The sequence below is a fragment of the Chiloscyllium plagiosum genome, unplaced genomic scaffold (assembly GCF_037043375.1).
Source record: "Chiloscyllium plagiosum isolate Xiang-an unplaced genomic scaffold, Cpla_swu_hap1 HiC_scaffold_12, whole genome shotgun sequence".
NCBI lineage: Eukaryota > Metazoa > Chordata > Chondrichthyes > Orectolobiformes > Hemiscylliidae > Chiloscyllium > Chiloscyllium plagiosum.
The window spans coordinates 92,589,605-92,617,449 of record NW_028270150.1 but is presented as its reverse complement, the minus strand read 5'-3'; the positions used below and the strand labels follow the sequence as shown (position 1 = coordinate 92,617,449).

Genomic DNA, 27,845 nt, shown 5'->3' with positions numbered 1-27,845 from the left:
CACCCGACCCTCACCCGCCTCTCGCCCCCCACCCGACCCTCACCGCCTCTCGCCCCCCACCCCACCCTCACCGCCTCTCGCCCCCCACCCCCACCCTCACCGCCTCACCCCCCCCACCCCAGCCTCACCCCCCCACCCGACGCTCACCGCCTCTCGCCCCCCACCCCGACGCTCACCGCCTCTCGCCCCCACCCGACCCTCACCGCCTCTCGCCCCCCACCCGACCCTCACCGCCTCTCGCCCCCCCACCCGACCCTCACCGCCTCTCCCCACCCCACCCTCACCGCCTCTCGCCCCCCCCACCCCACCCTCACCGCCTCTCCCCCCCACCCCACCCTCACCGCCTTCTCGCCCCCCACCCCACCCTCACCGCCTCTCGCCCCCCCACCCCACCCTCACCGCCTCTCGCCCCCCCCACCCCACCCTCACCGCCTCGCCCCCCCACCCCACCCTCACCGCCTCGCCCCCCCCACCCCACCCTCACCACCTCACCCCCCTCACCCCACCCTCACCACCTCACCCCTCCCACCCCACCCTCACCGCCTCACCCCACACCTCACCACCTCACCCCTCCCACCCCACCCTCACCGCCTCACCCCACCCTCACCGCCTCACCCCCCCCCACCCCACCCTCACCGCCTCACCCCCCCCACCCAACCCTCACCGCCTCACCCCCCCCACCCAACCCTCACCCCCCCCCACCCTCACCGCCTCACCCCCCCACCCCACCCTCACCGCCTCACCCCCCCACCCCACCCTCACTGACCCACCCCCCTCCCCACCCTCCCCACCCCACCCCCCACCCCACCCTCACCGCCTCCCCCCCCCACCCCACCTTCACCGCCTCTCCCCCCTCCCCCACCCTCACCGCCTCACCCCCCTCCCCCACCCTCACCGCCTCACCCACCCCACCCCACCCTCACCGCCTCTTCTCCCCCCCACCCCACCCTCACCGCCTCTCCCCCCCACCCCACCCTCACCGCCTCTCCCCCCCCCACCCCACCCTCACCGCCTCTCCCCCCTACCCCACCCTCACCGCCTCTCCCCCCCCACCACCCCACCCTCACCGCCTCTCCCCCCCACCCCTCCCTCACCGCCTCTCCCCCCCCCACCCCACCCTCACCGCCTCTCCCCCCCCACCCCACCCTCACCGCCTCTCCCCCCCCACCCCACCCTCACCGCCTCTCCCCCCCCACCCCACCCTCACCGCCTCTCCCCCCCCACCCCACCCTCACCGCCTCTCCCCCCCACCCCCACCCTCACCGCCTCTCCCCCCCCACCCCACCCTCACCGCCTCTCCCCCCCCACCCCACCCTCACCGCCTCTCCCCCCCCCCCCACCCCACCCTCACCGCCTCTCGCCCCCCCACCCCACCCTCACCGCCTCTCGCCCCCCACCCCACCCTCACCGCCTCTCGCCCCCCCACCCCACCCTCACCGCCTCTCGCCCCCCCACCCCACCCTCACCGCCTCTCGCCCCCCCACCCCACCCTCACCGCCTCCCCCACCCTCACCGCCTCCCCCACCCTCACCGCCCCCCTTGACACAAGAGGTCATGTTGCGACTGTACAGGGCATTGAATAGGCCACTGTTGGAATATTGATTGCAATTCCGGTCTCCTTCCTATTGGAAAGATGTCGTGAAACTTGAAAGGGTTCAGAAAAGAATTACAAGGTTGTTGTCAGGATTGGAGGATTTGAGCCACAGGGAAAGGTTGAGTAGGCTGGGGTTATTTTACCTGGAGCATCGGAGGCTGAGGGGTAACCTTATAGAGGTTTATAAAATCATGGCGGGTATGGCTAGGGTAAATAGACTAGGTCTTTTCCCTGAGGGTTGGGGAGTCCAGAACTAGAGGTTTAGGGTGAGAGGAAAAAATTTAAAAAGGACTCGGGGGCAACTTTTTCATGCAGAGGGTGGTTTGAGTATAGAATGAGCTGTCAGAAGTGGAGGCTAGTACAATTACAACATTTCAAATGATGTGGAGCAACCAGTTTTGGAATGGGGTATACAAAGTTAAAATTCAGACAAGTCCAGTTTTTAGTCCAACAGGTTGATTTGGAAGCACTAGCTTTTGGACCGCTGCTCCTTCATCAAGTAGTTGTGAAGCAGGACCGTGAGACACAGAATTTATAGCAAAAAGTTAGTGTCATGCAACTGAAATGATATATTAAACAATGCTCAATTAAATCTTTAATGTCACACTACAGGTGACCCCACTACACTACACAGTCTCTCTCATGCGCGTGTGTGTGTATATATCTAGCGCTCTCTCTCTCTCTTCCTTCCCCCCCCCCCCCCCAACACACACAAACAGGCACACACTCTCTCTCTCTTACCCCTGCCCCCACACCATATACACCTATGGGGTGAATTTCTATTTGCAGATACATGCTATTTTGCTCAAAGAATGTACAACCTGCAGGCATGTAATATTTTGTACATTCCACTTTGGACATAGAACCAGTCTGACTCAAGATTGGGATACAGTCAGACTGTAACCTCACACGTGTAATGCATTGTCTGCGCTGAGGTGTCACATTTTGTTATAAAGCCAAAAATCTCTCAACGCCAGGTTATAGTACAACAGATTTAATGGAAGCCCACTAGCTTTCAGAGCACCATTCCCTCATGTTTTTGTGGAAGACACAATTGGAAGGCACAGAATTTATAGCAAAAGTTTACCATGTGATGTAAAAGTTCACACTGTAAACATGTGCTATAAATTCTGAGCCTTACAATTGTGTCCTCCACAACCACCTGATGAAGGAGCGGCGCTCCGAAAGCTAGTGAGCTCCCAATTAAACCTGTTGGACTATAACCTGGTGTTGTGTGATTTTTAACATTGAAACGGCTTCTCGATAGGTATGAATAGGAAGGGTAAGAGGGATATGAGCCAAGTGCTGGCAAATGGGGCGATATTAGGTTAGGGTATCTAGTTCGCATGGGCGAGTTGGACCGAAGGGTCTGTTTCTCTGACTCTATGTACGAGCCTCATGTTTTTGACTTCAGATTATCTGACCTCATTCTCTTTCTCTTTCACTTGGTCCATTCCCCTCTAATCTTCTTCCAAGCACCTTTAACAACTTCATATACCATATGGTATGATCCATTTGACCCTTGCTGCCTTAATTGTTGTTCATGAACAATCTTTCCATGTCCATTTAGAGAACTGCTTCATGGCTGTCATGTTCCCGTCAACTGACCCACTCCAACCTTCTCTTGTCATGTTGCACAATTTGCCTGCATTTCAACATTGTACAGGACACTGCAAGATATCTGTTTGTACTTAATAATAAGCAATGCTGTTTGGAGAATGCATTATTTACTGTTTCTGTTCTAACTCTGACTTCGTAGCAATATTTACCTTCTCACAAGATTTTCCTTGGTACTTAAATTATGCACCTGAGTGTCACCTTTGATTTCTTTTTGTGATCCTTCAGTGAGATTAATCAGACATTAGGAGATATGACCAAAAGCTTGGTGAAATAAGTAGGTTTTCTAGTCATTTAAAAGAGGGAGAGGCAGAGAAATTGGAGAGGGCATTCTAGATATTGGAGTGAGAAGTCTGAGGGTGGTGGAACTGGAGAACTGCAAAGGTAGGGTGAGGCCACAGCAGGGTTTGAAAATAAGTTTGAGATTTTTGATAATGCTTAAAGTTTGTGAATAACCTTTGGCGTATTCTTTAATATGACACACACACACACACACACTATCAAATTCCATCTGTAAATGTCACTAAGTCAACTCATGCTCTTTCTCCTCCAGACCTGACTCTTCATATTTCTTGCAGCTTCCCACCTTGTAATCTTTAATTTCTCCATCACCCTTGGATTGTCTTCTGGTCCCTGAATGCCAGAATTCTCTTCATGTAGGCATTGGAAATTATAATTGCACCCCCATTTGTGGCTGTGCCTGGAGTTCACACTAAACTACCTCAAAGCAACCTTCTTAAGTTGTACGTGTTTATCACTTGTCCTGTTAGCCAGAATTTACTGGTAAGAGTCCACAATGCCTGGCATTGTTAGTGAAGGAGAAATCATTGTTGTTGAAGGATAAATACACTTTGAGTTTGGTGATGGTGGGGTGACTGGGGAGGCTCAGGTACCATGTGAGTTTTTGGTGTTGGGAGCTGAATTGTGAATCGGTTGTTTCAGGTAGAAGGAATGTCATTATTTGTGTATCACCCCTTGTGTCCTGATGAATTGTATTATACTATTATTGGGTTCAACTGTGTTTCTCATCAACAGAAACAACACAGACTGGGCTGAATGGTTTGCTTCTGTGCTGTACTGTGGCCTTGATTCTGAAGGGTGAGGTTAAAAAAAACTCGTTATGAGACATGCTTCAGGAATTTGAGTCATTGTCTCCCTTTAACTTGGTGCTATTTTAGAATGTCTGTACTCTTGTGAAGCACCTTGGGGTGTCTTAGAGCTATAAAGCAACTTTATTGCCTTAAGTTCTTACCACTCAGTGGCTTCCTCCAATCCCACATGTTGTTCTTGTTTTAGAGTTTCTAGTATATTAGAATAATTTATTTTTGTGAGTGTGCCTGTCATGTTAGAAAATTATGAACAGGTTTAGAATCTCTTTGTTCTAAGCCTGTGCTGTAACTACAGCTCTTGAAATAATCTTCAGGCACATTTTTGGTTTAGTTCATGAGATGTTTATCTTTAATTAATACTCATGTTTGTTACACATTTAGGAATTGATTTGCTTGCTGGCATTATTCCTGAATTGTGCGTGAAATATCCCGATTTGCATTTTCTCATTGGTGGTGAGGGACCTAAACGAATTGTATTGGAAGAAGTGCGGGAAAAATACCAGCTTCATGAGAGGTAATGGCAATTTCCCAAACTTATTTGTTAGAAACTGTAGTAATAGTGGTCATCTTCCTGTTCAGTTATTGTTTTAAATGACAATAGAATTCAGATATCTTTTTTCTGAATACAGATTTTTCATAACTCTTTGCAAGTTTATATTTTCACTGTAATGGAGGAGATGATAATATTGCAAAGTATTTGCCTGTTGATTACTTTTCAGATTTAACATCTGTATATGCTTAGCTATTCATGGAATGTATTTCTTAATTTTAATTCATTGATCATTCTGTATCAAAGCAGAATTTGTTAAAGATTAATTCTCTCCTATAAATCTGCATTGAATTTGTCTGAAAGTATTATGATTTTCTAAGTGCTCTATTAATGACATGTCTAACAATAGATTTCATCCTACATATGTCAGGTTATTTTGCTGTTTTCTCCCTCCATATGTAGAATGGTTGGTATAAAATTTTCTACCTTCCAATTCCCGGGACTGTTCGAGAACTTAGAGAAAAAAGTGCAAGATAAACCGATTCATCTGCAATTGCTAATGACCTTTAAAATCCTTAAAGGCCTTCGTGGCCAGGAGATTTATCTTTTTCAGTAGTATTACTTCCTCCAGTACCATTTTCTTTCTTAGTACTGATCTTCTTGTGTTCCTCATTTTCACTTCTCTATTAGTTCGAGAATATTTTTGTCTGTTTCTTTGCTCTCTTTATTCTTGAAAATGATTTTCATCCTTTTTCCTTGATGAAATATTGTCAGATTTATTCTGTAGTACAAAGCTTGTTTGAGTGCCATTTGATTATGTTGGTAATTAAGCATTTCAATTCTTTATTGATAACCTGTCTATTCCCTGTTATTAAATGAAAAAGTTCCTTTAAAAGGAAATGCTTGATGACAAATTAGCACTGGTTGGTTTTTTAACATGAAAAATTTATTAATTTTTTTAAAAAAATAGCTTAGTCATAGTCACACGGCAGGGGAGCATACACTTTTGGTCCAACTCGCCCCTGCTGATCAAGCTTCCGAAGCTAAATTAGTCCCATTTGTCTGCGTTTGGCCCATATCCCTCTTTCACAACAGCTTTCCGAAAGCAGAGACCAGAATTGCACACAGTATTCCAGAAGTGGCCTAACCAATGTCCTGTATTTTTGCCTTGGCTATTTTGTATGATGCTGCTTGTATTTTAACCAAACTTTATCTGTTACAGGGTGCGTCTTTTGGGTGCCCTTGAGCATAAAGATGTGAGAAATGTTTTGGTGCAGGGTCACATTTTCCTCAACACTTCTCTAACTGAGGCCTTTTGTATGGCAATAGTTGAGGGAGCAAGTTGTGGTCTCCAGGTAAAACTGTTACAAAATGTTTTGTTCTATTTATAAATGCTCTAAATCAGCTATTTGTGTCTGATATAGTGGTAAACCAATGCCCACTACGTTTTTGAGTTTGAAGATTGTTGTTAATGAGTATGGTCGTTAGGTTTATTCTGTAAGCTCATCATTGAACTTTGAATACTTTAAATAAAATTATTTATTTGTAACTAAGAACATAAGTTCTCATTCTCTTATGTCATTCCTGCAGCCTTTAGGACAGATATAAATCATAGTTACAAAGTACAGGATGCCATTCAGCCCATCAGGTCTGTGTGGCTCTTTCTGCGTACAATCTAGTTAGTCCCTGCTTGATTAGTCCATTGGACTGCTCTTCCAGCTTCAGCACCTGTCACCAGATCTTAGTGAAAGAAGCCTGTGATCAGTCACAGTACAGTTGAGAGTATAATCCATGAACAGAGTTCCATTAGTTGCCAGGGTCTTGTCTCTGTGGCCCACTGCATTCTCTCATGAAGGTTTTCATTCATTATATGTCATACATTTACAAACTGAGTTCTCAATAATCTCGCTTCAAAACTGGTTGTTCACTTCTTTTGTGAAAGGTTGTCAGTACCAGAGTTGGAGGAGTGCCAGAGGTTCTACCTGAAGATCTTATCATTTTGTGTGAGCCCACTGTTAAGTCTCTGTGTGAAGGATTGGAAGCAGCCATTACTAAGCACTACCAAGGGGTAGTGCCACCAGCTGAAGCAATCCACAACAGAGTGAAGAATTTGTACACATGGAGAAATGTGGCTGAACGCACTGAAAAGGTATAGATTCGTTTTCTAGATCTCTTATTTTTAAAGAGCTTTGTGCATGACTATGAAGGTGTGCATTGGTTATTGGAAATAGTTTTATCGTGATACACTGATCAGTTGCAGAATGCTATAAACAGTATATTATTCATTTAAAAGTTAACTCATAAAACTTATGTGAATCTTTGTAGAAAAACAACATGCTGCTGAAGTGATTCCTTTTGCACTCGGCAAACGCTAGAATGCTAAATTTTAAATAATTACAGTAATTTATGCAGTAGGAGAAATGGGTGCTGATGAGTTCACATGTCAACTTTAATTGGCTAAGTCTTTGCTGTAGAGAAAAGAATGAGAAACTATGGGCTCCCAATGCTTCCTGGTAATTCAAATGAGCATGCCAGCCTTGAAAATTCCTTTTATTTGCAGGCTTCTGCTTATGAGTATATGTCCCTTCTCACAAGTGTAAATGACCACAATATGAGCTAAACTGGTTATGTTAAGTAAGTTAGTTATAGCTATTAGTGCACAGGATTGTTCAGCCGTTGATGCTCATTTGCAGAATCACATCTTAGACACGTTTTATTTTGGGTTTTGTCAGTGGGAGCTGGTTGAGTAGAGTCTGCACTGTACCTGTCATGAACACATGGGGAAATATGCTGTTTGATTCCTCATGTTGTAGAGGACTTTAAATTGCACTAGTAGATTTTGCAATTCATTAATATGAGTTCAAGTACATTTTTCCACAAGGTTCAGATCTGAAATGAAATTGATCCTGAGACACCCTAAACTATATGCAACAGACTAAATGCAAATCTTAAAAAGTGTTAATTATCTCTCAGTAATTTAAAACGATATTGAGCACATTGTAGATCACTTGACTGGTACAGTACCATGTTTCAGTATTTGCCTGTTTTTGATTGACTCTTTTGGAAATTAATAGTACCAATGAATTTGTAATTTTCTCTAATTTCTTGGTGTTAATGCAGTCTTGGGCTTGGCATCCTAGTTTCATGCTTCTGCCACTGCAGTTCCAAATCAACCTTAAAAGCTTATCACATTAAGTCAAAGTCCCCAAAGTGCTGCAAAATTTAGTCTTCTTTGACTGCATGAGAAACCATGCAGAGTACAAAGGTAATAGGTTCAGTTCCGCTCATATTTCTTCATGTGTGAGAACTAACTGTTTCAGGCACAGATGTTTCAGGGTGCCTCAGCAGAGTAGTAATAGCATAATTTCAGGAGTTAAGAAAGGAAACTGAACACTTGCCATGTGTGTAAGCCTGGAAAGATTTAATGAAGGTGAAGTAGAAGGATTTAGGAAGAATTTCTAGAAACCACAGCCTAGAGATCTGAGCACTTCACTATCCATGATGGTAATGGAATGAGGGAGGGATTGGACAGGAGTGTGTTTATGTATTATATGTATGTTTTTTAACATTTTCAGTTATTTTTCTTTTGCTCGTTGTGTATAATAGTATATTGCTTCCTATTTTTCTGCCCATAGGTAACAAATAAGACCAAAATACCACAAACCATTACAGTGGGATGGCAGCTGGTGTTGCATCTGATGACTGAGATTTATTTCTAATTTCTGTCTGACCACCTTATGTTGCCCATTATTATTTGCATTTCTCTTTTGCTAGAAGCAGAAAATGTTTTCTTTCACTATTTGCTTGCAAGCATCCCAATTTGGTGACATAAAATAGCTTCACTTAACCTGAAACACATTTTGGTAGTACCATCTCAATACTCATCTGCATTTCATCAAAACATTAACTACCATCTTGTGCATCTGGAAGTGCTACGTTGCTTCCATTTTCTATATTTTTCAATCTTTTTGTTTCCATTTTATTTCATTGGTTTTCCACTTATTGAGAAACCTCTTTAGACCTCTTCAGGTTGATCCAAAACACACACCTACTTGGACAGTTGGCATGGATTTGCGTTGTCTGAAAGCATCAGCTGTCACTTCTGATAGCAGGATAACTATCTAGCAAAGGTCAATAATCTGTCTAACAGCTATCCATACCTCTCAAGACACTGGCATCATGTGCTATATTTTCTTGCCCAGAGCTATCTTCAAGTATTAAAGTAAAACCAGTTTGCAGAAACGAATATAATGGGAGTCAAAACTAATACGAGAGGGAGCAGTCATTTTGACAAAATAATTTCTTCTTGAAATTGTACTTTCCAGTATTCACATTGCAATCTTCCATCCGTCATACTAATTTCATTGTCTGGACCCCATCGCATTCTCCCTGCAACTCTGTCATTTATTTGGCTGCGTTGGTGGAATTTCAGTTTTGCATTGTGAAATCTGACTTCCCTCTCAGTTTCAACCTGCTCAATTGGGGCTTGAGATACTACCTACACATAAACACAAACCCTTCATTCACTTGTTAAATACAACTCTAGCTGAAGCATTCAGGTTTTCTCTGTTTCTGCCCCAGAAAATCTGTTGTCTCTGTTCCTGACTGTTGACCATCTGGAACTTGCTTTGAACTTTAAAGGAAGCTAAAGATTGTAGTTAAGTCTTCCAGTGTTTCAGTGGTGCCCATATAATTGCTTTGAATGTAGTTCTTGTTCTGAGCATCTTTGTGATTAAGATACATGGGAATGCCATCACCATCCTGATTTGGGAATATATTACGATTCCTTCACTGTTGGATCAAAGTTCCTCTTCTAATGGCATTGTGGGTCTGTCTAGAGCACGGACTGCAGCAGTTGAAGGCAGCTTACCACCACCACCCACCTTGTGTAAACAGGTATGGGAAATATAGTCTGGCAAAACCAGAGTGCCCACATCCCATGAGTGAATAAAAGATGTGTTGGATCTCCAAAGCCACACAAGTGAATCCATTTAGGTTGGATTTGCGAGTCACTCTTCTTTCTGATCATGTGGACATCTTTTGAACACCTTTTCTGGCAAAAACCTTTTCAAAAAGTAATCCAAGATTTCAATTCAGTTATGAAAGGCTTTGTCCAGTAAAATTTTGTTAGTAATCTTCTACTATAAGTGTGAATACAACCATTGCGCAAAACAAAATTCACTAGTCTGCTTACACTTTAAGGTTACTTTCAACTAGAAATACTGATAAATACTATCTTTTTATTTCTGCATTGTAAGAAATAGAAGTGGGGCTCAGCCATTGAGCTTTTTACATAAAAGTTAAATCATGATCTTGTTGAATTATGTTAACTCTCCTGACTCCTGTATCCCTTGATTCCCTCAGAGCATACAGCCTATCTCTTTACCTTGTCAAGTCCTCAGAGTTTTGTGTCATGAGCTCATGTCCTGTTCTTCTAGACCTCAAAAGATGTAGGTCCTTTCTACTCAGTTGCTTTTTATAGGGCAATCCCCTCATCTCAGGAATAAGTCTAGTGAGCCATTTCTGCACCCTTTCTCAGGCGAGTAGGAGTAGACAGCCTTCAGTAAGGGGATCACAATTATACACCATACTCCAGATGTGCCTTCACACTTATTTACTGATCCCTGCATCTCCCTTTTTGATATCCTGGTAATGGTCCTGAATCCAATAGCCATGCATAACTAGCTCTAACCCTGCTTCGTCTGATTTTTGTTTTAGGTTTATGACCGTGTGGCCAAAGAAAGGATACTGTCGATGAACGAACGACTGTACAGATTGATAACCCACTGTGGTCCTGTGGCTGGTTGCATTTTTGCTTTAGTTGCTGTTTTGGACTTTCTTTTCTTGTTGCTTTTGAGGTATATAGTTCCGGATGCTATGATTGACATTGCTGTAGATGCCACAGGTGTAAATGGAGTTTGGAAGCAACAAGAGCGACATTCAACTGTTGAGAAGATTAGGAAAACTCCACCTTTTTCTGAAAGGAGTGACTGCAATGTACAAACCTGATGCTTTGATTTATAGCTGCTTTTGGACTCCTGATTTAAATCCTTTGGGATTATCAAGGTTTTCTGTTTTGAATGACCGAGTGACTTCATCTGATCATTTTGCTACCTTCTTAAGTAGCCACTATGAACTTCAACTGCATTAAAAAAAATGGGATTAATATGCATAAAATCTTAATATAACAGTTAAACAGGTGTGTTCATGATGTTGGAATTATAATTTCTGCTTCCCCAACACCTTAAACTTTGGTCAGTTGAGTTGCTTTTTCTTAAAGATTCAAACGAGGTAATAAATCTAATTATAAATGGTGGTGAACAATCAAACAGATAATTAGAGAAGGAGGGCTACATGAAAGGCTCAATTTTCAGTGATAAGAGTGGACAGTCAGTGGGCAATTGAGGGGTAGATATTTGCTGGGGCATGTAAAAATCAGTTATTAGGGAATTTGGACTACCTTCATATTAATCGGGGTAATCATAGTATAAAGGGTTTAGAGGGGATAGATTACTTGAAAGATATACAGACAAGTCTTTTGTATCAGCATGTAGATGATCCTGCAAGGGATGGAGGAATGCTGGACTTAATTTTGGGGATGATGCTGGACAGTGTTAGTGATAGTGACCACAGCATCATTTATAATGAGATCTATTATCTTGTTTGAATCTTTTCTTGAATTTGTTATGGAAAATGTAAAAGGATGGTCCGCAAAAAAGGGGCTTTGGTTTGGGGAGAGGGCAGATTTTATTGAAGTAGATAGGGAACTTGAGATTATAACTACAGTAGAACAGTGGGAGGCATCCAAAAAGGTATTAGAGAGCATATAGGCATGGTCCTTTTAGGGTGAAATGTAGGAGCAGCATTTCCAGAGAACCCTGGATGTTTCAGAATATTCAGGAGTGAAGAAAAGGAAGTGAGGCATAACAGGTACTAAGGGAGCAAATAAACAGATGCCATAAGAACTGTAAGAAATAGGAACAGAAGTAGGCCATTCAGATCTTGAAATCTGCTGCACCATTCAATAAGTTGATGGCTGATCTGACATTCCACATGTCCACTTTCCTGCCCTTCCCACATAACTCTTGATTCCTCTCCTGATCAGCCTTAAATATAGGTTGAAACTTTATTGCTGGAACAGCACAGCAGGTCAGGCAGCATCCAGGGAACAGGAGATTCGACGTTTCGGGCACAGGCCCTTCTTCAGGAATTATACACAAGAAGTTGTCTGTGGCAAGGAGTTCCAAAGACACAAACTTAAGTTCTTCCTTACCTTGTCTCAGAATAACAGTGCCAATTTAAGGCAGTGCCCTCTGGTTGTAGACTGTCCCATGAGGAGAAGCATTCTCTCAATTTACTCTGTCAAGTCCCTTAAGAATTGTATATATTTCAATGTGATCACTGCTCATTCTTTTAAATTCCAACGAGTAGAGTTCCAACCTGTTTATCTCACTCGTAAAATAATCCCTCCATTCTGGTTTTCACCCTAATGAACCTTAACATCTTTTAAATAAGGAGAGCAAAACTGCTGTCAGCACACCACACATGGCCTCACCTGCACCTTGTACAAATGCAGTAAGACCTCCCTGCTCTTATACTCCCGACTCTTTTTGAAATGGGAGCCAACATTCCATTAGCCTTCTTAACTGCCTGCTAAAGCTATGTGCTAGCTTTGTTTTCTACAAAAGTGCCCCAAGTCCCTCTTGTGATGCAGCGGGCTGCTGTTTTTCTCCATTTAAATAAATTTTGTTCTCTTCCACAAATGAACAATTTCATATTTTCCTACATTGCTAATTTTTGCTCACTTAATCTTTATCATCTCTTTACAGACCGTGTCCCTTTCACAACTTGCCTTTCTACCGATTTTTGTGTTGTCTGCAAATTTGGGTGCAGTACATTAGCTTCCTTCTCTCAAGTCATTAATATGTATTGGAATCATTAACGCATATTGCCCTATAGGAGTTTAGAAAGTGCGGGGGGGGGGGGGATCTTAAAGCAGTTAGAGCAAAAATCACTGCAGGCAAGATTAAGGAGAATCCCAAGCTATTCTACAAGTGTATCAAGGGGAAGAGAATAACCAGGGAAAGAGTAGAGCCCGTTAGGGACAATGGACAAGTCTGCTTGGAGCACAAGAATTTTGGTAGAGTATTAAATGAGTACTTCAAATCTGTCTTTACTTAGCAGGTGGAGGGTGTAGGTACAGAATTTAAGATGACAAAAGGTTCTTGAGCAGTTTGATATAGGAAGTAAGGTGGTATTGGAGGCTTTTGCAGGTTTAAAAGTAGACAGATCCCCGGACAGGAAGAGTTGTATCCCAGGCTGCTGTGTGAGATGAGGGAGGGGATGTCGAGCCCTGACCTAAACTGTTAATTCCCCAGTGGCCACAGCGGAGGTACCAGACTACTGGAGGACACCTAATGAGATTCCACTTTTCAAGAAGGGTGGTAGAGAGAGACATAGTGCAGATCAGTGAAAGCAATTCTGGTTGAATTTTTCGAGGAGGTGATTAAGGTTGTGGGTTGTGCCGTTGATGTGGTTTATATGGATTTCAGTCAGGCCTAGGAGATGTGGGAGACAGAGCAAGTCAAAAACTTGTGGGTTCCAGGCTAATGTGACAGATACAGTATTTAATACATAAAGGGACATGGGCAGGCTGGATAGAAAGCAGCTGTTCTTCTTAGTTAAAAAAATTAATAACATTTAGAGGGGTTTAAGATAAAGTATTTTCATCCAGAAGGTGGTAAGAGTCTGGAATGTGCTGCCTGGCAGGGTAGTTGAGACAGGTAACCTCAAACTTTTAAAAAGTACTTGGAACATTTTGAAGTATAACATTCAAAGCTATGAGCCTCTTCAGTACCATATGATTCTGTAAATCCAATCCAGTCCATTATGACCCATGAGCTTATGCTCAGATATCAGTAAATTGATCTAGTGTCCTCAATCATCTTATTGTACAGCTCTAATTCAAAGAATCCTTAGTGTGGAAACAGGCCATTTGGCCCAACAAGGCCACACCGACCCTCTGAAAAGTACCAGACCCATTCCCCTACCCTATTATTTTACATTTCCCCTGACTAATATGTCTAACCTACACATCCCTGAAAACTATGGACAATTTATCACAGCCAGTTCTCCTGACCTGCATATCTTTGGACTGCGGAAGGAAACCGGAGCACCCAAAGGAAACCCACGCAGATGCAGGCAGAATGTGCAAACTTCACACAGTCACCCAAGGCTGAAATCAAACAGAGGTCCCTAACGCTGTGAGGCAGCAGTGCTAACCATTGAGTCACCGTGCCGCCCTTAATTCATCTCTAACCTTGCTGTGCTCAGTTTGAGTTTTTCCAGATCTCAATATTATTGGCTCACGTAGTGGGCAAAAGGACTAACTCTAGAGTTGAGGTGAGAGAGATGTTGCCCTTGACGTCAAGGTAGTTTCTCAGTGTACCACCTCAAGAAGCTCCAGTAAAACTGATGATAATGAGAATAGTGGGGGAGGTGGAGCTGATGTTTTCCCACTGGTTGGAATCATACCTAGCACAAATGAAGGTAATTGTGTTTGTGAGAGGTCAGTCATTTCGGTCCCAGGACATGATTACAGGAGTTCATCAAGGTATTGTCTGAAGTCTAATCCTGATCAGCTGTTTCAGCAAATGACCTGTTCTCTGTCATTGGAGAACATGAGGACTCCGGATGCTGGAGAATCAGAGTTGATGGTTTGTGGCGCTGGGAAAAGCACAGCAGGTCAGGCAGCATCCGAGAAGCAAGAAATTTGATGTTTCGGGCATAACCCTCCTTCAGGTTTGTCATAAGACCAAACTCTGGATGTTTATGCAGTGTTCCATTTGCAATTGCAACTTTTTTAAAAAATTTAGTTCTTTCACCAGATGTCAGTGTTGTTGGCTAGACCAATATTTATTGCCCATTTCAATTGCTTTTAGGAAGGTGGTGGTGAGTTACCTTGAATTGCTGTAGTCCGTTGGGCATAGGAAAACCCACAATGCTATTAGGAAATGAATTCCAGGACATTGACTCAACAGCAGTAAAGAAAAGATGGTATTTCCAAGTTACAACGATGTGTGGAGTAGAGGGGTTGTCATATGGGTGGTTGTGTTCCCATTGATCGGTTGCCTTTGACCTTCTACGTGATAGAAAATGCTGTCAGAGAGTTGGCATATCTTTCAGATGGTGGACGTTGCACGATGCATCGCAACAGCAATCAAGTGGCCTGCTTTGTCCTTGATGGTGTCAAGCTTCTTGAGTGATTTTGGAGCTACAGTTTTCCAGGCAAATCGCATAACCCATCACAGTCCTGACTTTGCCTTGTTGGTGATCAGGCTTTGACATACCAGAAGCAATATGAAACAAAAGTCCACACCTGCACAAGACTTGGACAGCTTTCAGGCTTTGGTTGATAAATGCTAAGTAACATGATGACAATGGCCATCCTTTCTTCAGTGTTGCTGGGTCAAAGTAATGGAACTCTCATTGGAATTATGCATCTGTCTAAACCAGGTAGACTGCAGTGGTTCACAAAGGTAGCTCACCGCTACTTTCTCAGTGGCAAGTAGGATGGGTAATAAATGGTGGCCTAGTCAGTGATGATTCCAAGAACCTTTTTTTTTGTAGATTGAATTGAACTGTTGCCATGATGACTTAAAATATCAAAAGTTACCTTCTATTGTCCAACAAATGTTGTAACCTGGGTAATCTCTTTTCTTTGTGTTTATTAAATGTTTAGTTTACTCCATCATGCAAGGAGCAGTAGCAACATGGATGTAAAATTGGCAGAGCAGCAGGAAACTGGGTAATCATCAATGGAAATGTTTCAAGCTGGGAATATGAGTGAGTTTCCTAGGTGTCAGTGTTGAGATCCTTGATTTTCCTTATACATATTAATGATCTGGACTTTAATGTATTGGGCAAATTTGTGTCTGAGCTGACAACAAAATTCAGAAGAATTGCAAACTCTGATAGTGTCAAACTACAAAAGGACATTGAGGTTATGGCGTTAGCAAAGGAACTTCACTGTGTAGAAGTGATATATTTTGGCAAGTAGGATGTGGACAAGGCAAAACAGTATAAAAGATTCAACTCTGAAGGTGACACAAGAGCAGAGGGATCTGATTATTATTGAAGTTAAAAATCACACCACACCAGGTTATAGTCCAGTAGGTTTATTTGAAAGCATTAGCTTTCAGAGCACTTCTCCTTCATCTGGTGACAACCACTTGATGAAGGAGCAGTGCTCTGAAAGTTGGTGCTTCCAAACAAACAAGTTAGACTACAACCAGGTGTTGTGATTTTTAATGTTATACACCCCAGTCCAACACCTCCACATCATGACGCCAGGCTATTGTCCAACAGGTTCATTTGGAAGTACAGCTTTTGGAATGCCGCTCCTTTGTCAGGTAACTAGTGGAGTAGGATCTTAGGACACAATTTATAGCAAAAGATCATAGTGTCATACGCTTATGCGATATATTGAATAAACCTAGATTAAGTTTCCCAACATTTAGAATGGGTTGCCGGTTTTGATTCATATAAAGCCCAAAACTACTTTCAAGTCACATTCCTGAGATAACTTAAGGTTTTATATTAAAAACAGTGACATCTCAGCTCAGACAATGCATTAACTTCACACCTTTAATGCATTCAAATAAACCTGTTAGACTATAACTGGAATTGTGATTTTTAACTTCCCAGTCCAACACCCGCACCTCCATATCATTTATTACTGAAGTTTTTGGCTCAATTTGAGAGGTATTGTTGAAAGTAAAAGTGCATGATATAAGTTTCACACGAACAGTTGGGAGATCCAGAGTGAGGCACAGCCTGAGTTAGTAATATTTCTGTGTGAGTAATGACCTGGTAAATCTTTTGGACTTTTTATAAAGTTCAGTAGTCCAGTTAAAAGATTAATAAAGTAGCTGACTGGGAGGGCAAGTCAATCCCTTGAAGCCTGGATAGAAAAAGAAACAAAAGATTAAAGGTAAGGGGATTATCTTTCAGATTGTAGGCACCCCATCTGATTATTCATTTTTATTCTTTTATTCTTCTGTTAGCTGAAGATGACCTTTGGATTGTGAGCAGTAGTTTATGTTAATAAAAACAAAAACCGAACGAACACGCTGTTGTTTGTTTGAGACCAGTTGATTGCAGATTGATTCTTGATCAAAAGGATTCCATAGACTCTGAAGGGTAGGGTTCGTGGTGAGTTTAACCAGATAGCAGATATTCTCCTATTAATGAGTTCAGTACCTGGGAATTGGTGCCAATGAGTCTGAAAGTGAGCATGATCGTCAAACAAAGGGAAAGGCCCAAGTTTGAATTTTTTTTGACAGGTGATGTTACAGCATACAAGTTAGAAAACTCCTGCCCATTATCAGCTTTTGAAGGTTCAGAGAACAGAAACAAATTTGAGTATCACTAACTTTTGCTAGAGTGAACTTCAAAGTGGTCCTAATTGATGTTTTCAGAAAATCAACCAAGAAACAAACATAAATACCTGTGGACCAATGCATGATGAAAACTGCTTAAGTAATCTGGCTAGTTTTGTGATTTTCTTTTATCCCTTAACTGAGTGTTTTTCTGTCTTATATGACTGAGGTGGAAAACAAAGGAAATTGGGTTTAAATCAGACATATAAGTAGATTGCTTTGTTTAATTTTGTTCTGTGGGTGGCACAGTGGTTAGCACTGCTGCCTCACAGTGCCAGAGACCCGAGTTCAATTCCCGCTTCAGGCGACTGTCTGTGTGGAGTTTGCACATTCTCCCCGTGTCTGCGAGGGTTTCCTCCGGGTGCTCCGGTTTCCTCCCACAGTCCAAAAATGTGCAGGTTAGGTGAATTGGCCATGCTAAATTGCCCGTAGTGTTAGGTAAGGGGTAAATGTAGGGGAATGGATCTGGATGGGTTGCACTTCTGTAGGTCGTTGTGGGTCGGAGGGCCTGTTTCCACACTAAGTAATCTAATCTTATTATTGCTAATAAATTGCTAAGTCTTTTATTTAAGCTAGAAACGCAGTGCTGAGAATTAATTATTCATAGTGTCTGGGCTTAGTTATTCAAAATGTCTGGTGAGGAATCACTGGGGTCAGTTTTGAGCATCTTGGAACATTTTGATTTTATTGTGCTTTGGAGACAGAGGTAGGAAGGGTGATTTGATTTAGCTAACTGACTCCATACTGTAACAAGACTGAGCAACTAGAAACGTTAGCTAGTAAGATCAAATAAGTTTGGCTGGTGAAGGCAGCTTAGTGGAACGTATCATCTGTCATGTGTGGGAAGTCATGGATCCTACCAACATCCAGGATGATCAAGTGTGCTCAACTGCAGAAACTTGAGTTCCATGTTTTGGAGCTTGAGTGGTGGCTGGAGACGCCCTAAAACATCTACGAGACTGAGTAATGCGGATGTGTTGCTGGAGAAGCGCAGCAGGTCAGGCAGCATCCAAGGAGCAGGAGAATCGACATTTCGGGCATAAACCCTTCTTAAGGAATGAGGAGGGTGTGCCAAGTAGGCTAAGATTAAAAGGTAGGGAGGAGAGACTTGGGGGAGGGATGTTGGGAATGCGATAGATGGAAGGAGGTTAAGGTGAGGGTGATCGGCCAGAGAGGGGGTGGGGGCGGAGAGGTTGGGAAGAAGATTGCAGGTCAAGAAGGCGGTGCTGAGTCAGAGGGTTGGGACTGAGATAAGGTGGGGGGAGGGGAAATGCGAAAGCTGGAGAAATCTGCATTCATCCCTTGTGGTTGGAGGATTCCTAGGTGGAAGATGAGGTGCTCTTCCTCCAGGTGTCGTGTTGCCATGGTCTGGCAATGGAGGCGGCCAAGGACCTGCATGTCCTTGGCGGAGTGGGAGGGGGAGTTAGTGTTCAGCCACAGGGTGGTTGGGTTGGTTGGTCCGGGTGTCCCAGAGGTGTTCTCTGAAATGTTCTGCAAGTAGGCGGCCTGTCTCCCCAATAGAGAGGAGGCCACATCGGGTGCAGCGGATGCAGTAAATGATTCAGTCATGTGTCTCTAGGCAGGGAGGAGAGGCTGGAGGGCCTCAACTTTACTGCTCGGTCTACTACAAGTAAGACAGCTGAGTTGGGTATGGATTGACATAAGTAATTGCCATGTTGTTGCCACCACAGATGTGATTAAGGGAGTGGCAGGACGAGCACCTCACCATTCCAGGGTATAGGATCTTCAGGCAAAATTGGGTGATGTTGCACTATTAATTAAGGAAATACTGTACTAATGAGGGCTGATATCTTGGAGGGTTGTCAAATGGGGATTTGAGGGTAGAGTTGAGGAATAAAAAGGGGTGTCACAATGTTTGGAGTGAATCTTGACCCTCAAACCATCAACAGGCAGAGGAGAAGCAGATGTGTAGTCAATTCACTCAGGCTTGTAAAAATTAATAGGGCAATTAGTGGATTTGAATTATCCCAATATTAACTGGGACAATCATAATGTAAAGGGTTTTGAAGGGGCGGATGTCTTGAAATGTATTCAGTGGAGATTTTTATATCAACATGAAGATGATCCTACAAGGGATGGTGCAGTACTGGACCTAATTCAGGGAAATTAAGCTGCTCAGTTGTTCAAGGTGGCAGTGGGGGAGCATTTTTGTGACAGAGACCAGAACATCATATATTTTAAGTTTGTTATAGAAAAAGAAATAGATGGTCTCAGGACAAGGCTTTTGGACTGGTGGAAAGGCAGATTTTATTAAAATAAGTCCGGATCGGTCCAATGTAGACTGAGAACAGCAGAATAGTGGGAGGCTTTCAAAACTGTACAGGCTCAACATATTTTCTTTAGTGTGAAATGTAGGAGCAACCATCCCAATAAACCCTGAATGTCTTAGAATATAGATTTTAAAAAAATAGGTGTATAACAGGTGCAGGGGGAGCAAATCAATATAGATCATACAAAATAGGAACAGCAGTAGGCCATTAGGCCCTTTGCGCTAGCTCCACTGTTCAATAGGATCATAGCTGATCCAACATTCCTTAGTCCATTTTCCTGCCCTTTCCCCATAACCCTTGATTTCCCTACTGACCAAGAATCACTTTCTCAGCCTAAAATGTACACCAGGGCTCTGCCTCCACAGTTCTCTGCAGCAAGAAGTTCCCAAAACTCAGCCTGCTGAGAAGAAGTTCCTCTACCTCTCTTTGATTGATGCCCGTTTATTGTGAGACTATGCCCTGAAGCCCCTTAAGAATCCTGACTATTTCAATGAGATCACCTCTCATTCTTCTGAATTGCGATATGTTCATTCCTGAAGAAGGGCATGTGCCCGAAACGTCGAATCTTCTGTTCCCTAGATGCTGCCTGACCTGCTGTGCTGTTCCAGCAATAAAGTTTCAGCATATGTTCAGTCCCAACCTATTTAACCTTTGTTCATTAGACAATCTGTAGATCTCTGGGATCATCCTAGTGACCCTTCTCTGAATGCTTCCAATGAACTTCCCCATTATTTTAGGGGGATAACAAACATTCACAGTGCTCCAGATGTGGCCTCACTAGTGCCTTTGTTCAGTTGATGTAAGACTTCCCCAGTCCTACTCCAACCCCCTTGAAATAAGGGACAGTGTTCCATTAGTGTTCCTGATGACCTGCTGCACCTGTGTGCTAGCTTTGTGTTTAATGCATGTGTCCCCAAGATCCTTTGTGTTTAGCGTTCTGTAGTTTTTCTCCATTTAAATAATACTCTGCGCATTTGATCTCCTCAGCTCATCAGGTGTGCTCTGCCATTCAACTATTGGCTGATATGTTTCTCCAACCCATTCTGCCTTCTCCCTGTAATCTTTGATCCACTTACTAATTGATAACCTATGTATCTCTGTCTTAAATACACTCTGACATGGTCACTACAGCCTTCAGTGGCAATGACTACTACAGATTCAACGCCCTCTACTGAAGAAATTTCCTTCACTCTGTGTCTCCCCTCTGGTCTGGTCTTTACCAATTGGTGGAAATATCTTTTTCATGGCCTCTCTATTCAGGCCTCTCTGTATTAATGTAAGTTTCAATGAGATCCCAGCATCCTTCTAAATTGCATTGAGTACAGACCCAGTGTCCTCAACTCCTCCTCATCTGACGAGGCCTTCATTCTCAGAAGCGTTCTTGTAAAGTTCCTCTGGACCCTTCCAAGGCCAACATATTCTTCCTTAGATATGGGGTACAAAACTGCCCTCAATATTCCAAAGTAGACAAGCAGGAGGCTGGAAGAATACAGCACGCCAGGCAGCATCGGGAGGTGGGGATGCTAATGTTTTGGGTATAACCCCTCGGAAACGGAGGTTGGGGTAGGGGGAGCTGCAGGCAAAAGTGGCAGCGAGTGGGGAGAGGGATGTAATGGTGAGGTGGCAATAGGTGAACCCAGGTGGTGGGTATGACCTGGTTGGTTGATCGGAGGAATGAATCCAGTTGGTAGCTGGAAGGAAGGGAGGAGGCAGGGCTGCAAAAGGAGTCGGGGATGGGTAGGAAGGTTATTTGAAATCCGAGAACTCAAATGTTGAGTCATCTGTAGGCTGCCCAGGCAAAAGATAAGATGTTGTTCCTCCAATTTGCAGTTTGATTCACTGTGACAATGGAGGAGGCAGAGAACGGGGACTGGGAAGGGGAATTGAAATGGGTGGTGACCGAGAGAGCAGGCTGGCCATTACAGGCCCAGCTGAGATGCTCGGCGAAACATTCCCTTAGTTTACGTTTGGTCTTCCCGAGGTAGAAAAGACCACATCAGGAGCACCAGATGCAGTAAACTTGGTTGGAGGAGAGGTAGGTGAACCTCTGTCTCACCTGGAAGGACTGTTTGGAGGTGAGGGAGGTGTTGCGCGGGCAGGTTTTGCACCTGCAACCTAACTCCCTTTCCAGTGCCCCCTCCTCCCTTCCATTCCACCTTCCGACTTGTCTTTCCAGCTACCAACCAGAATCATTCTTCCAATCGACCAACCAGGTGGTATTCACTACCTGTGTTCACCTATCACTAACTCTCCATTCTGCACCTCTCCCCACCCAAACACCCCTCCCAAACAAAAGCTTTATCTGCAGCAAACCCTACTCCCACCAACATTCCTGAAGAAGGGTTATATCTGAAGCAGTGACTTCTGCACCTCCTGGCTCAGTGTTATTCCAGCCTCTTGCCTGTCTGCTTTGGATTCCAGCATCTGCAGTTTTTTCTTTGTCTCAATATTCCAAATACAGTCTGATCAGAGCCTATACAGCATGAGCACTATAATCTCTGGTCTTGTTCTCTAGCCCTCTCAAAATGAATGCTAACGCTGCACTTGTCTTTTCCTAGCTGCCAATTGAACCTGCATGATAACCTTAAGAAAGCACTGAACTTGGTCTTTTGTGATTCAGATTTCTGAAGCCTTTCCCCATTTAGAAAAGTTTTGCTACCAAAGTATTTCCTACACTATACTTCATTCGCTCAGTTTCCTAACCTATATCAGTCTCTCTCTACCAACTGTTTGTATCCCTCTCAAACATACCTTTCCATTTATTTTTCCACTCTACAGGCATCCTTCAAAATTCTTTCCATGCTTGTGACCTCTACTATCTACAGGACTAGGTCAAAGGACACATAACACAACTACCTATAAATTCTTTCAAGTTGCTCAAAATAGTTATTTTGTCTTCGCTGCCACTGGGTCAAAATCCTGAAACCCCCTCCTTAACACACACCATATGGACTGCGGATGTTAAAGAAGGTGATTTACCACAGCCTTTTCAAGGGTTATTTGCAATGGACAGTAAAGGCTGACCTTGCCAATGTTCACAGTCATAGAGATGTACAGCACGGAAACAGACCTTTCGGTCCAACTCGTCCATGCCGACCAGATATCCCAACCCAATCTAGTCCCACCTGCCAGCACCCGGCCCATATCCCTTTAAACCCTTCCTATTCATATATCCATTCAAATGCCTCTTAAATGTTGCAATTGCACCAGCCTCCACCACATCCTCTGACAGCTCATTCCATACACGTACCACACTCTGCATGAAAAGGTTGCCCCTTAGGTCTCTTTTATATCTTTCCCCTCTCACCCTAAACCTATGCCCTCTAGTTCTAGACTCCCTGATCCCAGGGAAAAGACTTTGTCTATTTATCCTATCTATGCCCCTCCATAATTTTGTAAACCTCTATAAGGTCACCCTTCAGCCTCAGCCTGTTCAGCCTCTCCCTGTAGCTCAGATCCTCCAACCCTGGCAACATCCTTGTAAATCTTTTCTGAACCCTTTCAACTTTCACAACATCTTTCTGATAGGAAGGAGACCAGAATTGCACGCAATATTCCAACAATGGTCTAATCAATGTCCCGTACAGCCGCAACATGACTTCCCAACTCCTGTACTCAATACTCCGACCAATGAAGGAAAGTATACCAAACACCGCCTTCACTATCCTATCTACCTGCGACTCCACTTTCAAGGAGCTATGAACCTGCACTCCAAGGTCTTTGTTCAGCAACACTCCCTAAGACCTTACCATTAAATGTATAAGTCCTGCTAAGATTTGCTTTCCTAAAATGCAGCACCTTGCATTTATCTGAATTAAACTCCATCTGCCACTTCTTAGCCCATTGGCCCATCTGGTCCAGATCCTGTTGTAATCTGAGGTAACCCTCTTCGGTGTCCACTACACCTCCAATTTTGGTGTCATCTGCAAACTTACTAACTCTACCTCTTATGCTCACATCCAAATCATTTATGTAAATGACAAAAAGTAGAGGGCCCAGCACCGATCCTTGTGGCACCCCACTGGTCACAGGCCTCCAGTCTGAAAAACAACCCTCCACCACCACCCTCTGTCTTCTACCTTTGAGCCAGTTCTGTAACCAAGTGGCTAGTTCTCCCTGTATTCCATGAGGTCTAACCTTGTTAATCAGTCTCCCATGGGGAACCTTGTCGAACACCTTACTGAAGTCCACATAGTCCAAAACCGAATAAAACAAACCAGCATTTTTTTTAGACATTCATTTACAGGATGTGGGTGTCACTGGCTGGGTCAGCATTCATTGCCTATTCCTAATTGCCCTTTGAACTGAATGCATTATTTCAGGCGGATAGTTAAGAATCTGTGGATAATATATGCCTTTTGAAATGGTCAAGAACAGGAACATGCATTCACTGGAGGAACGTTAGAGTGTGGGGATGATCAGAGACCCAAAGGTTCTAACATTATAGAGTCAAAGTTATACAGCACAGGAACACACAGCCTTCAGTCCAACTTGTCCATCCCTACCAGATATCCTAAACTGAACTAATCCCATTTCCCAGCATCTAGTTCATATCCTCCTCAACCCTTCCTGTTCATACACCCATCCAGATGCCTTTTGAATTCATAATTGTACCCACCTCCACCACTTCCTCCAGCAGCTCGTTTCATTTGTGCACCACCCTCTGCATGAATAAGTTACCCCTTAGGTCCTTTTTAATCTTTCCTTAAACCTATGCCCTCAAGTTTTGAACTCCCCTAATCTGGAAAAAAAGAACTTGGTTATTCGCCCTATCCATGCCCCTCATGATATTATAAAACTCTATATGGTCACCCCTCAGCCTCCGATGCTCTAAGGGAAATAAAGCCCCAGTTCCTACTCAGCAGCTTCCTAGAGCTCAAACCCTCCAATCTTGGCCACACTCTTCTATTAACTCTTTCAAGTTTAACATAATCTTTCCTATAGTAGGGAAACGAGAATTGAAAGCAGTGTTCTAAAAGTGGCCTTACCAATGTCCTTTACAGCTGCAACATGCCATCCCAACACCTATACTCAATGCACTGACTAATGAAGACAAGCATGCCAAATATCATCTTCACCACCCTGTCTACCTGTAATTCCAGTTTTGTTTCTATTCATTCACAGGATGTGGGCATCGCTGGCTAGGCCAATATTTATTGCCCATCCCTAATTGCTCAGAGGGCAGTTCAGTGTCAACCATATTAAGTTGGGTGTGGAGTAAGCTTGAGACCAGACCAGTTAAGGATGGCGGTTTCGTTTCCTTAAAGGACATTAGTGAACCAGGTGGATTTTTCTCTGACATGGTCATCATTAGACTCTGAATTCCAGATTTTTATTCAATTCAAATTCCACCATCTGCCCTAGTGGGATTCAAACTCCAGTCCCTGAACATTGCCTATCTCTTGACTAACCATCCAATGATAATTTTACTTGGGCATTACCTCTCCGTAGTTTCAAGGAACTATGCACCTGCGCCCCTTGGTCTCCTCATTCAGCAATACTGCTCAGTGCCCTCCCTTAAACTGTGTAAGTAATGCCATGATTTGCTGTACCAAAATGCAATACCAAATGTATCTAAATTAGTCTATCTGCCACTCCCTGGCCCATTTGCCCACCTGATAAAGGTTCCATTGTACTCGGAGGTAACCTTCTTCGCTATCTGCTACACCATCAATTTTGTTGTTATCTGCAAGCTTCCTAACCATACCTGCTATGTTCACATCCAAATTATTTATATAATTCCTTAAATGCAGTCAGGTATAGCTGTTACAAAAGTAGAAATTGCTGGGGCAACTTCTGGGTCACTGCATGAACTCTGCTTTCTCTCCACAGATGCTGCCAGGCCTAGAGAGTTTCTCCAGCATTCATAATTCTTTGTTTTACTTCAAGCTGTTCCTTTTTTAACATTTTCGAAATAGGAATCTAGCGTACGAATAAACAGGTAATGTTAACGTTAAAATAGTCACTAAGAGAGTGAAGAAAAGTTGCGAAATATTTTTGCACAGAGGATTGTTGAAAGATTGAATGTTTTGCCAAAGGGCATAGTGAGATTGAAATTGTTGCATCTTTTGAGGTAATTAGTTCAATATTTGAATTGGATGAAGATAGTGTTGTGGAGTGGATCAGGAAGTAGGATTAGTTTCGAATTGCTTGAGAACAGAGTTGTCACAGGCAAGATGGACAACTTACAAACATCCACAGCCCCATGCTGAATAGTTAATCTGAGAGGTGACATTTTATATAGAACTCCATGTAAAAGTTTGATCATGTGACTGCATGAGTGGGACATGATGCTTCTGAATGTAATTGTGTAAACATTGAGGTACTGCACGGTGGCACAGTGGTGAGCACTGTTGCCTCAGCCCCAGGAACCTGGGTTCGATTCCAACCTCGGGTGACTGTCTGTGTGGAGTTTGCACATTCTCCCCGTGTCTGCGTGGGTTTTCTCTGGGTGCTCCGGTTTCCTCCCACAGTCAAAGATGTGCAGGTTAGGTGAACTAGCCATGCTAAATTGCCCATAGTGTTAGATGCATTAGTCAGGGGGTAAATGTAGGGGAATGGGTCTGGGTGGGTTACTCTTCGGAGAGTAGGTGTGGACTTGTTGGGCCGAACGGCTTGTTTCCATACTATAGGGAATCTAATCTAACTAATCTAAACATGTCCCTGGGTAAACACAACATGCTTATAAAATCCCCTATGTTTTTGTTCAAACACAAACATTCATCCATGTAACTGATCTGAAGTTAGCTATGTAAAATAGAGAGAATTAGGTGTTATGCTGCACCCCTTTGTAAAATACGCCCTCCATTACTCCAGTGAACTCTATTGTAGGGAAATAAATTACGCATCTGCTCAGTTGTTTTCTATTGATTTGTGGTTGAGATTTGTGACCCACTGTCTTCTCAGATTTGAATACAATGTGTATTTACTTTTATTTAACTTCTAACATCTCCTTCAGATATATATTCATTCATTTCTGTTGCATTCCAGTATGACAGTATTGAGTCGTAAATAATGAGTATTGAGTAATGAAGAAAAGTCAAAGGGAGATATGCAGTGAGTTCATTCAAATACAGTTAAGCTCTTAAATACAATGAGATCGCATAGACACAAAGGAAAATGATCTTTAGGATAAAAATCTTCTGAGCTGTAGCATTGTGCTTGCCTGTAACCAGTGAAATTTTGATGTTGAAAAGTTAATTATATTAGTTATGTCACAGGTATTACGACACGGGACAAACCCTCTTACCTAATTTAAAACCAGCAACACAGAAAAGATTTATCCTGTGCAGTAATCTGTAAAAATTCGAGTGGCCAAGAACTATTCAAAATAAAAATTAACAACTTTTTTTTTCCTTAAAGTATAACAAAGAATAATTAACTAACAACGATTTACAATTCCTTACTCTAACCTACCTGTTACCTTTCCTTCAACAATACTAGTCTGATAAAACTCCCAATTAAGATTTACAAACAAGACTCCTTATCTGAAAACCAGGCAGCTTTTGCTTCTTCTATTTGGGTCTTCCTGTGTTGTATTTTTTTTCTTTTTAGGGATTCTGCTTCATAGGTCACTGATCGATTAAAGGTACTTTTAAGAGAGCTTTTTTTTCTCAGGCAGTCTTTTTACATGCTGGGCAGTTCTCCTCTCAACAGTTCAGTTTTCTGAGAGCATCAGATTGTGTCATTGGCTTTTAAGATTGTCAATGTACTCAATTCAAATTGGATTGGAGTTTGATATTTTTCGGGGTATAATTTAAACTGGTCAAATCTGAATTTGTTTTTGTCTCCAGGCAACAAGCTAATCAAAGTTGTTTGGCCAATTGTTAGATTGTTACCTTCTCGAGAACACTTGGTGCTGTGTCCAGTAAACCCACATCTTCATAACAGAAGGCTACCTTTAACAGAACTCACAACCTGCTGCTTGGTTCTGTCAGCCCTGCTTATACAAGTTCTTTTTTTTTCCACATTCACTTTCCCAATAACAGCAACAATAGTTTGTAGTTTCAATTTGTAATGTGTACTTTACCTCTACATCTGCCCTGCGTGTCAGAACTAGAGATACACATCAAAATGGGTCTGCTTCTGATAATTTACATGAAGTATTATGGACATTAATTGGGTCAAAATCTCCCAAAAACCTAGAGTTGAATTAATGGATTCCTAAATACATGTGAACAAGGCTGCTGGAATATAGTAACTGATTTGGGAGGGTACGCTCAAACAGCAGGAGCCCTCACCTGAGAGGGCAACACTGGATGAAACAACAGGCTTTGGGTTACAGTGACAGGATGTTGCCTGGAA

At 43.0% G+C, this 27,845-nt stretch overlaps 2 protein-coding genes across 3 annotated transcripts in view; both read left to right on the top strand.

Moving 5' to 3' along the window:
* Positions 1 to 11,010, top strand: part of piga (phosphatidylinositol glycan anchor biosynthesis, class A) — a 12,504-nt gene extending 1,494 nt beyond the window's left edge. Inside the window, exons 2-5 of the mRNA XM_043700301.2 lie at positions 4,702 to 4,834; positions 6,033 to 6,165; positions 6,753 to 6,959; positions 10,529 to 11,010. Coding sequence (XP_043556236.2) covers positions 4,702 to 4,834; positions 6,033 to 6,165; positions 6,753 to 6,959; positions 10,529 to 10,819 — 764 coding nt within the window. The 3' untranslated portion in view covers positions 10,820 to 11,010. The remainder of the gene's footprint in view (positions 1 to 4,701; positions 4,835 to 6,032; positions 6,166 to 6,752; positions 6,960 to 10,528) is intronic.
* Positions 11,011 to 11,165: 155 nt separating this feature from the next.
* Positions 11,166 to 27,845, top strand: part of LOC122554911 (ankyrin repeat and SOCS box protein 9-like) — a 54,873-nt gene continuing 38,193 nt past the window's right edge. Inside the window, exon 1 of one of the 2 annotated variants that reach the window (XM_043700304.2) lies at positions 11,166 to 16,802. The gene's annotated coding sequence lies outside the window, so the exon portion shown is untranslated. Of the gene's footprint in view, positions 16,803 to 25,373; positions 25,483 to 27,845 lie in introns of those variants that run through there. The other variant, XM_043700305.2, reaches the window with a different exon arrangement.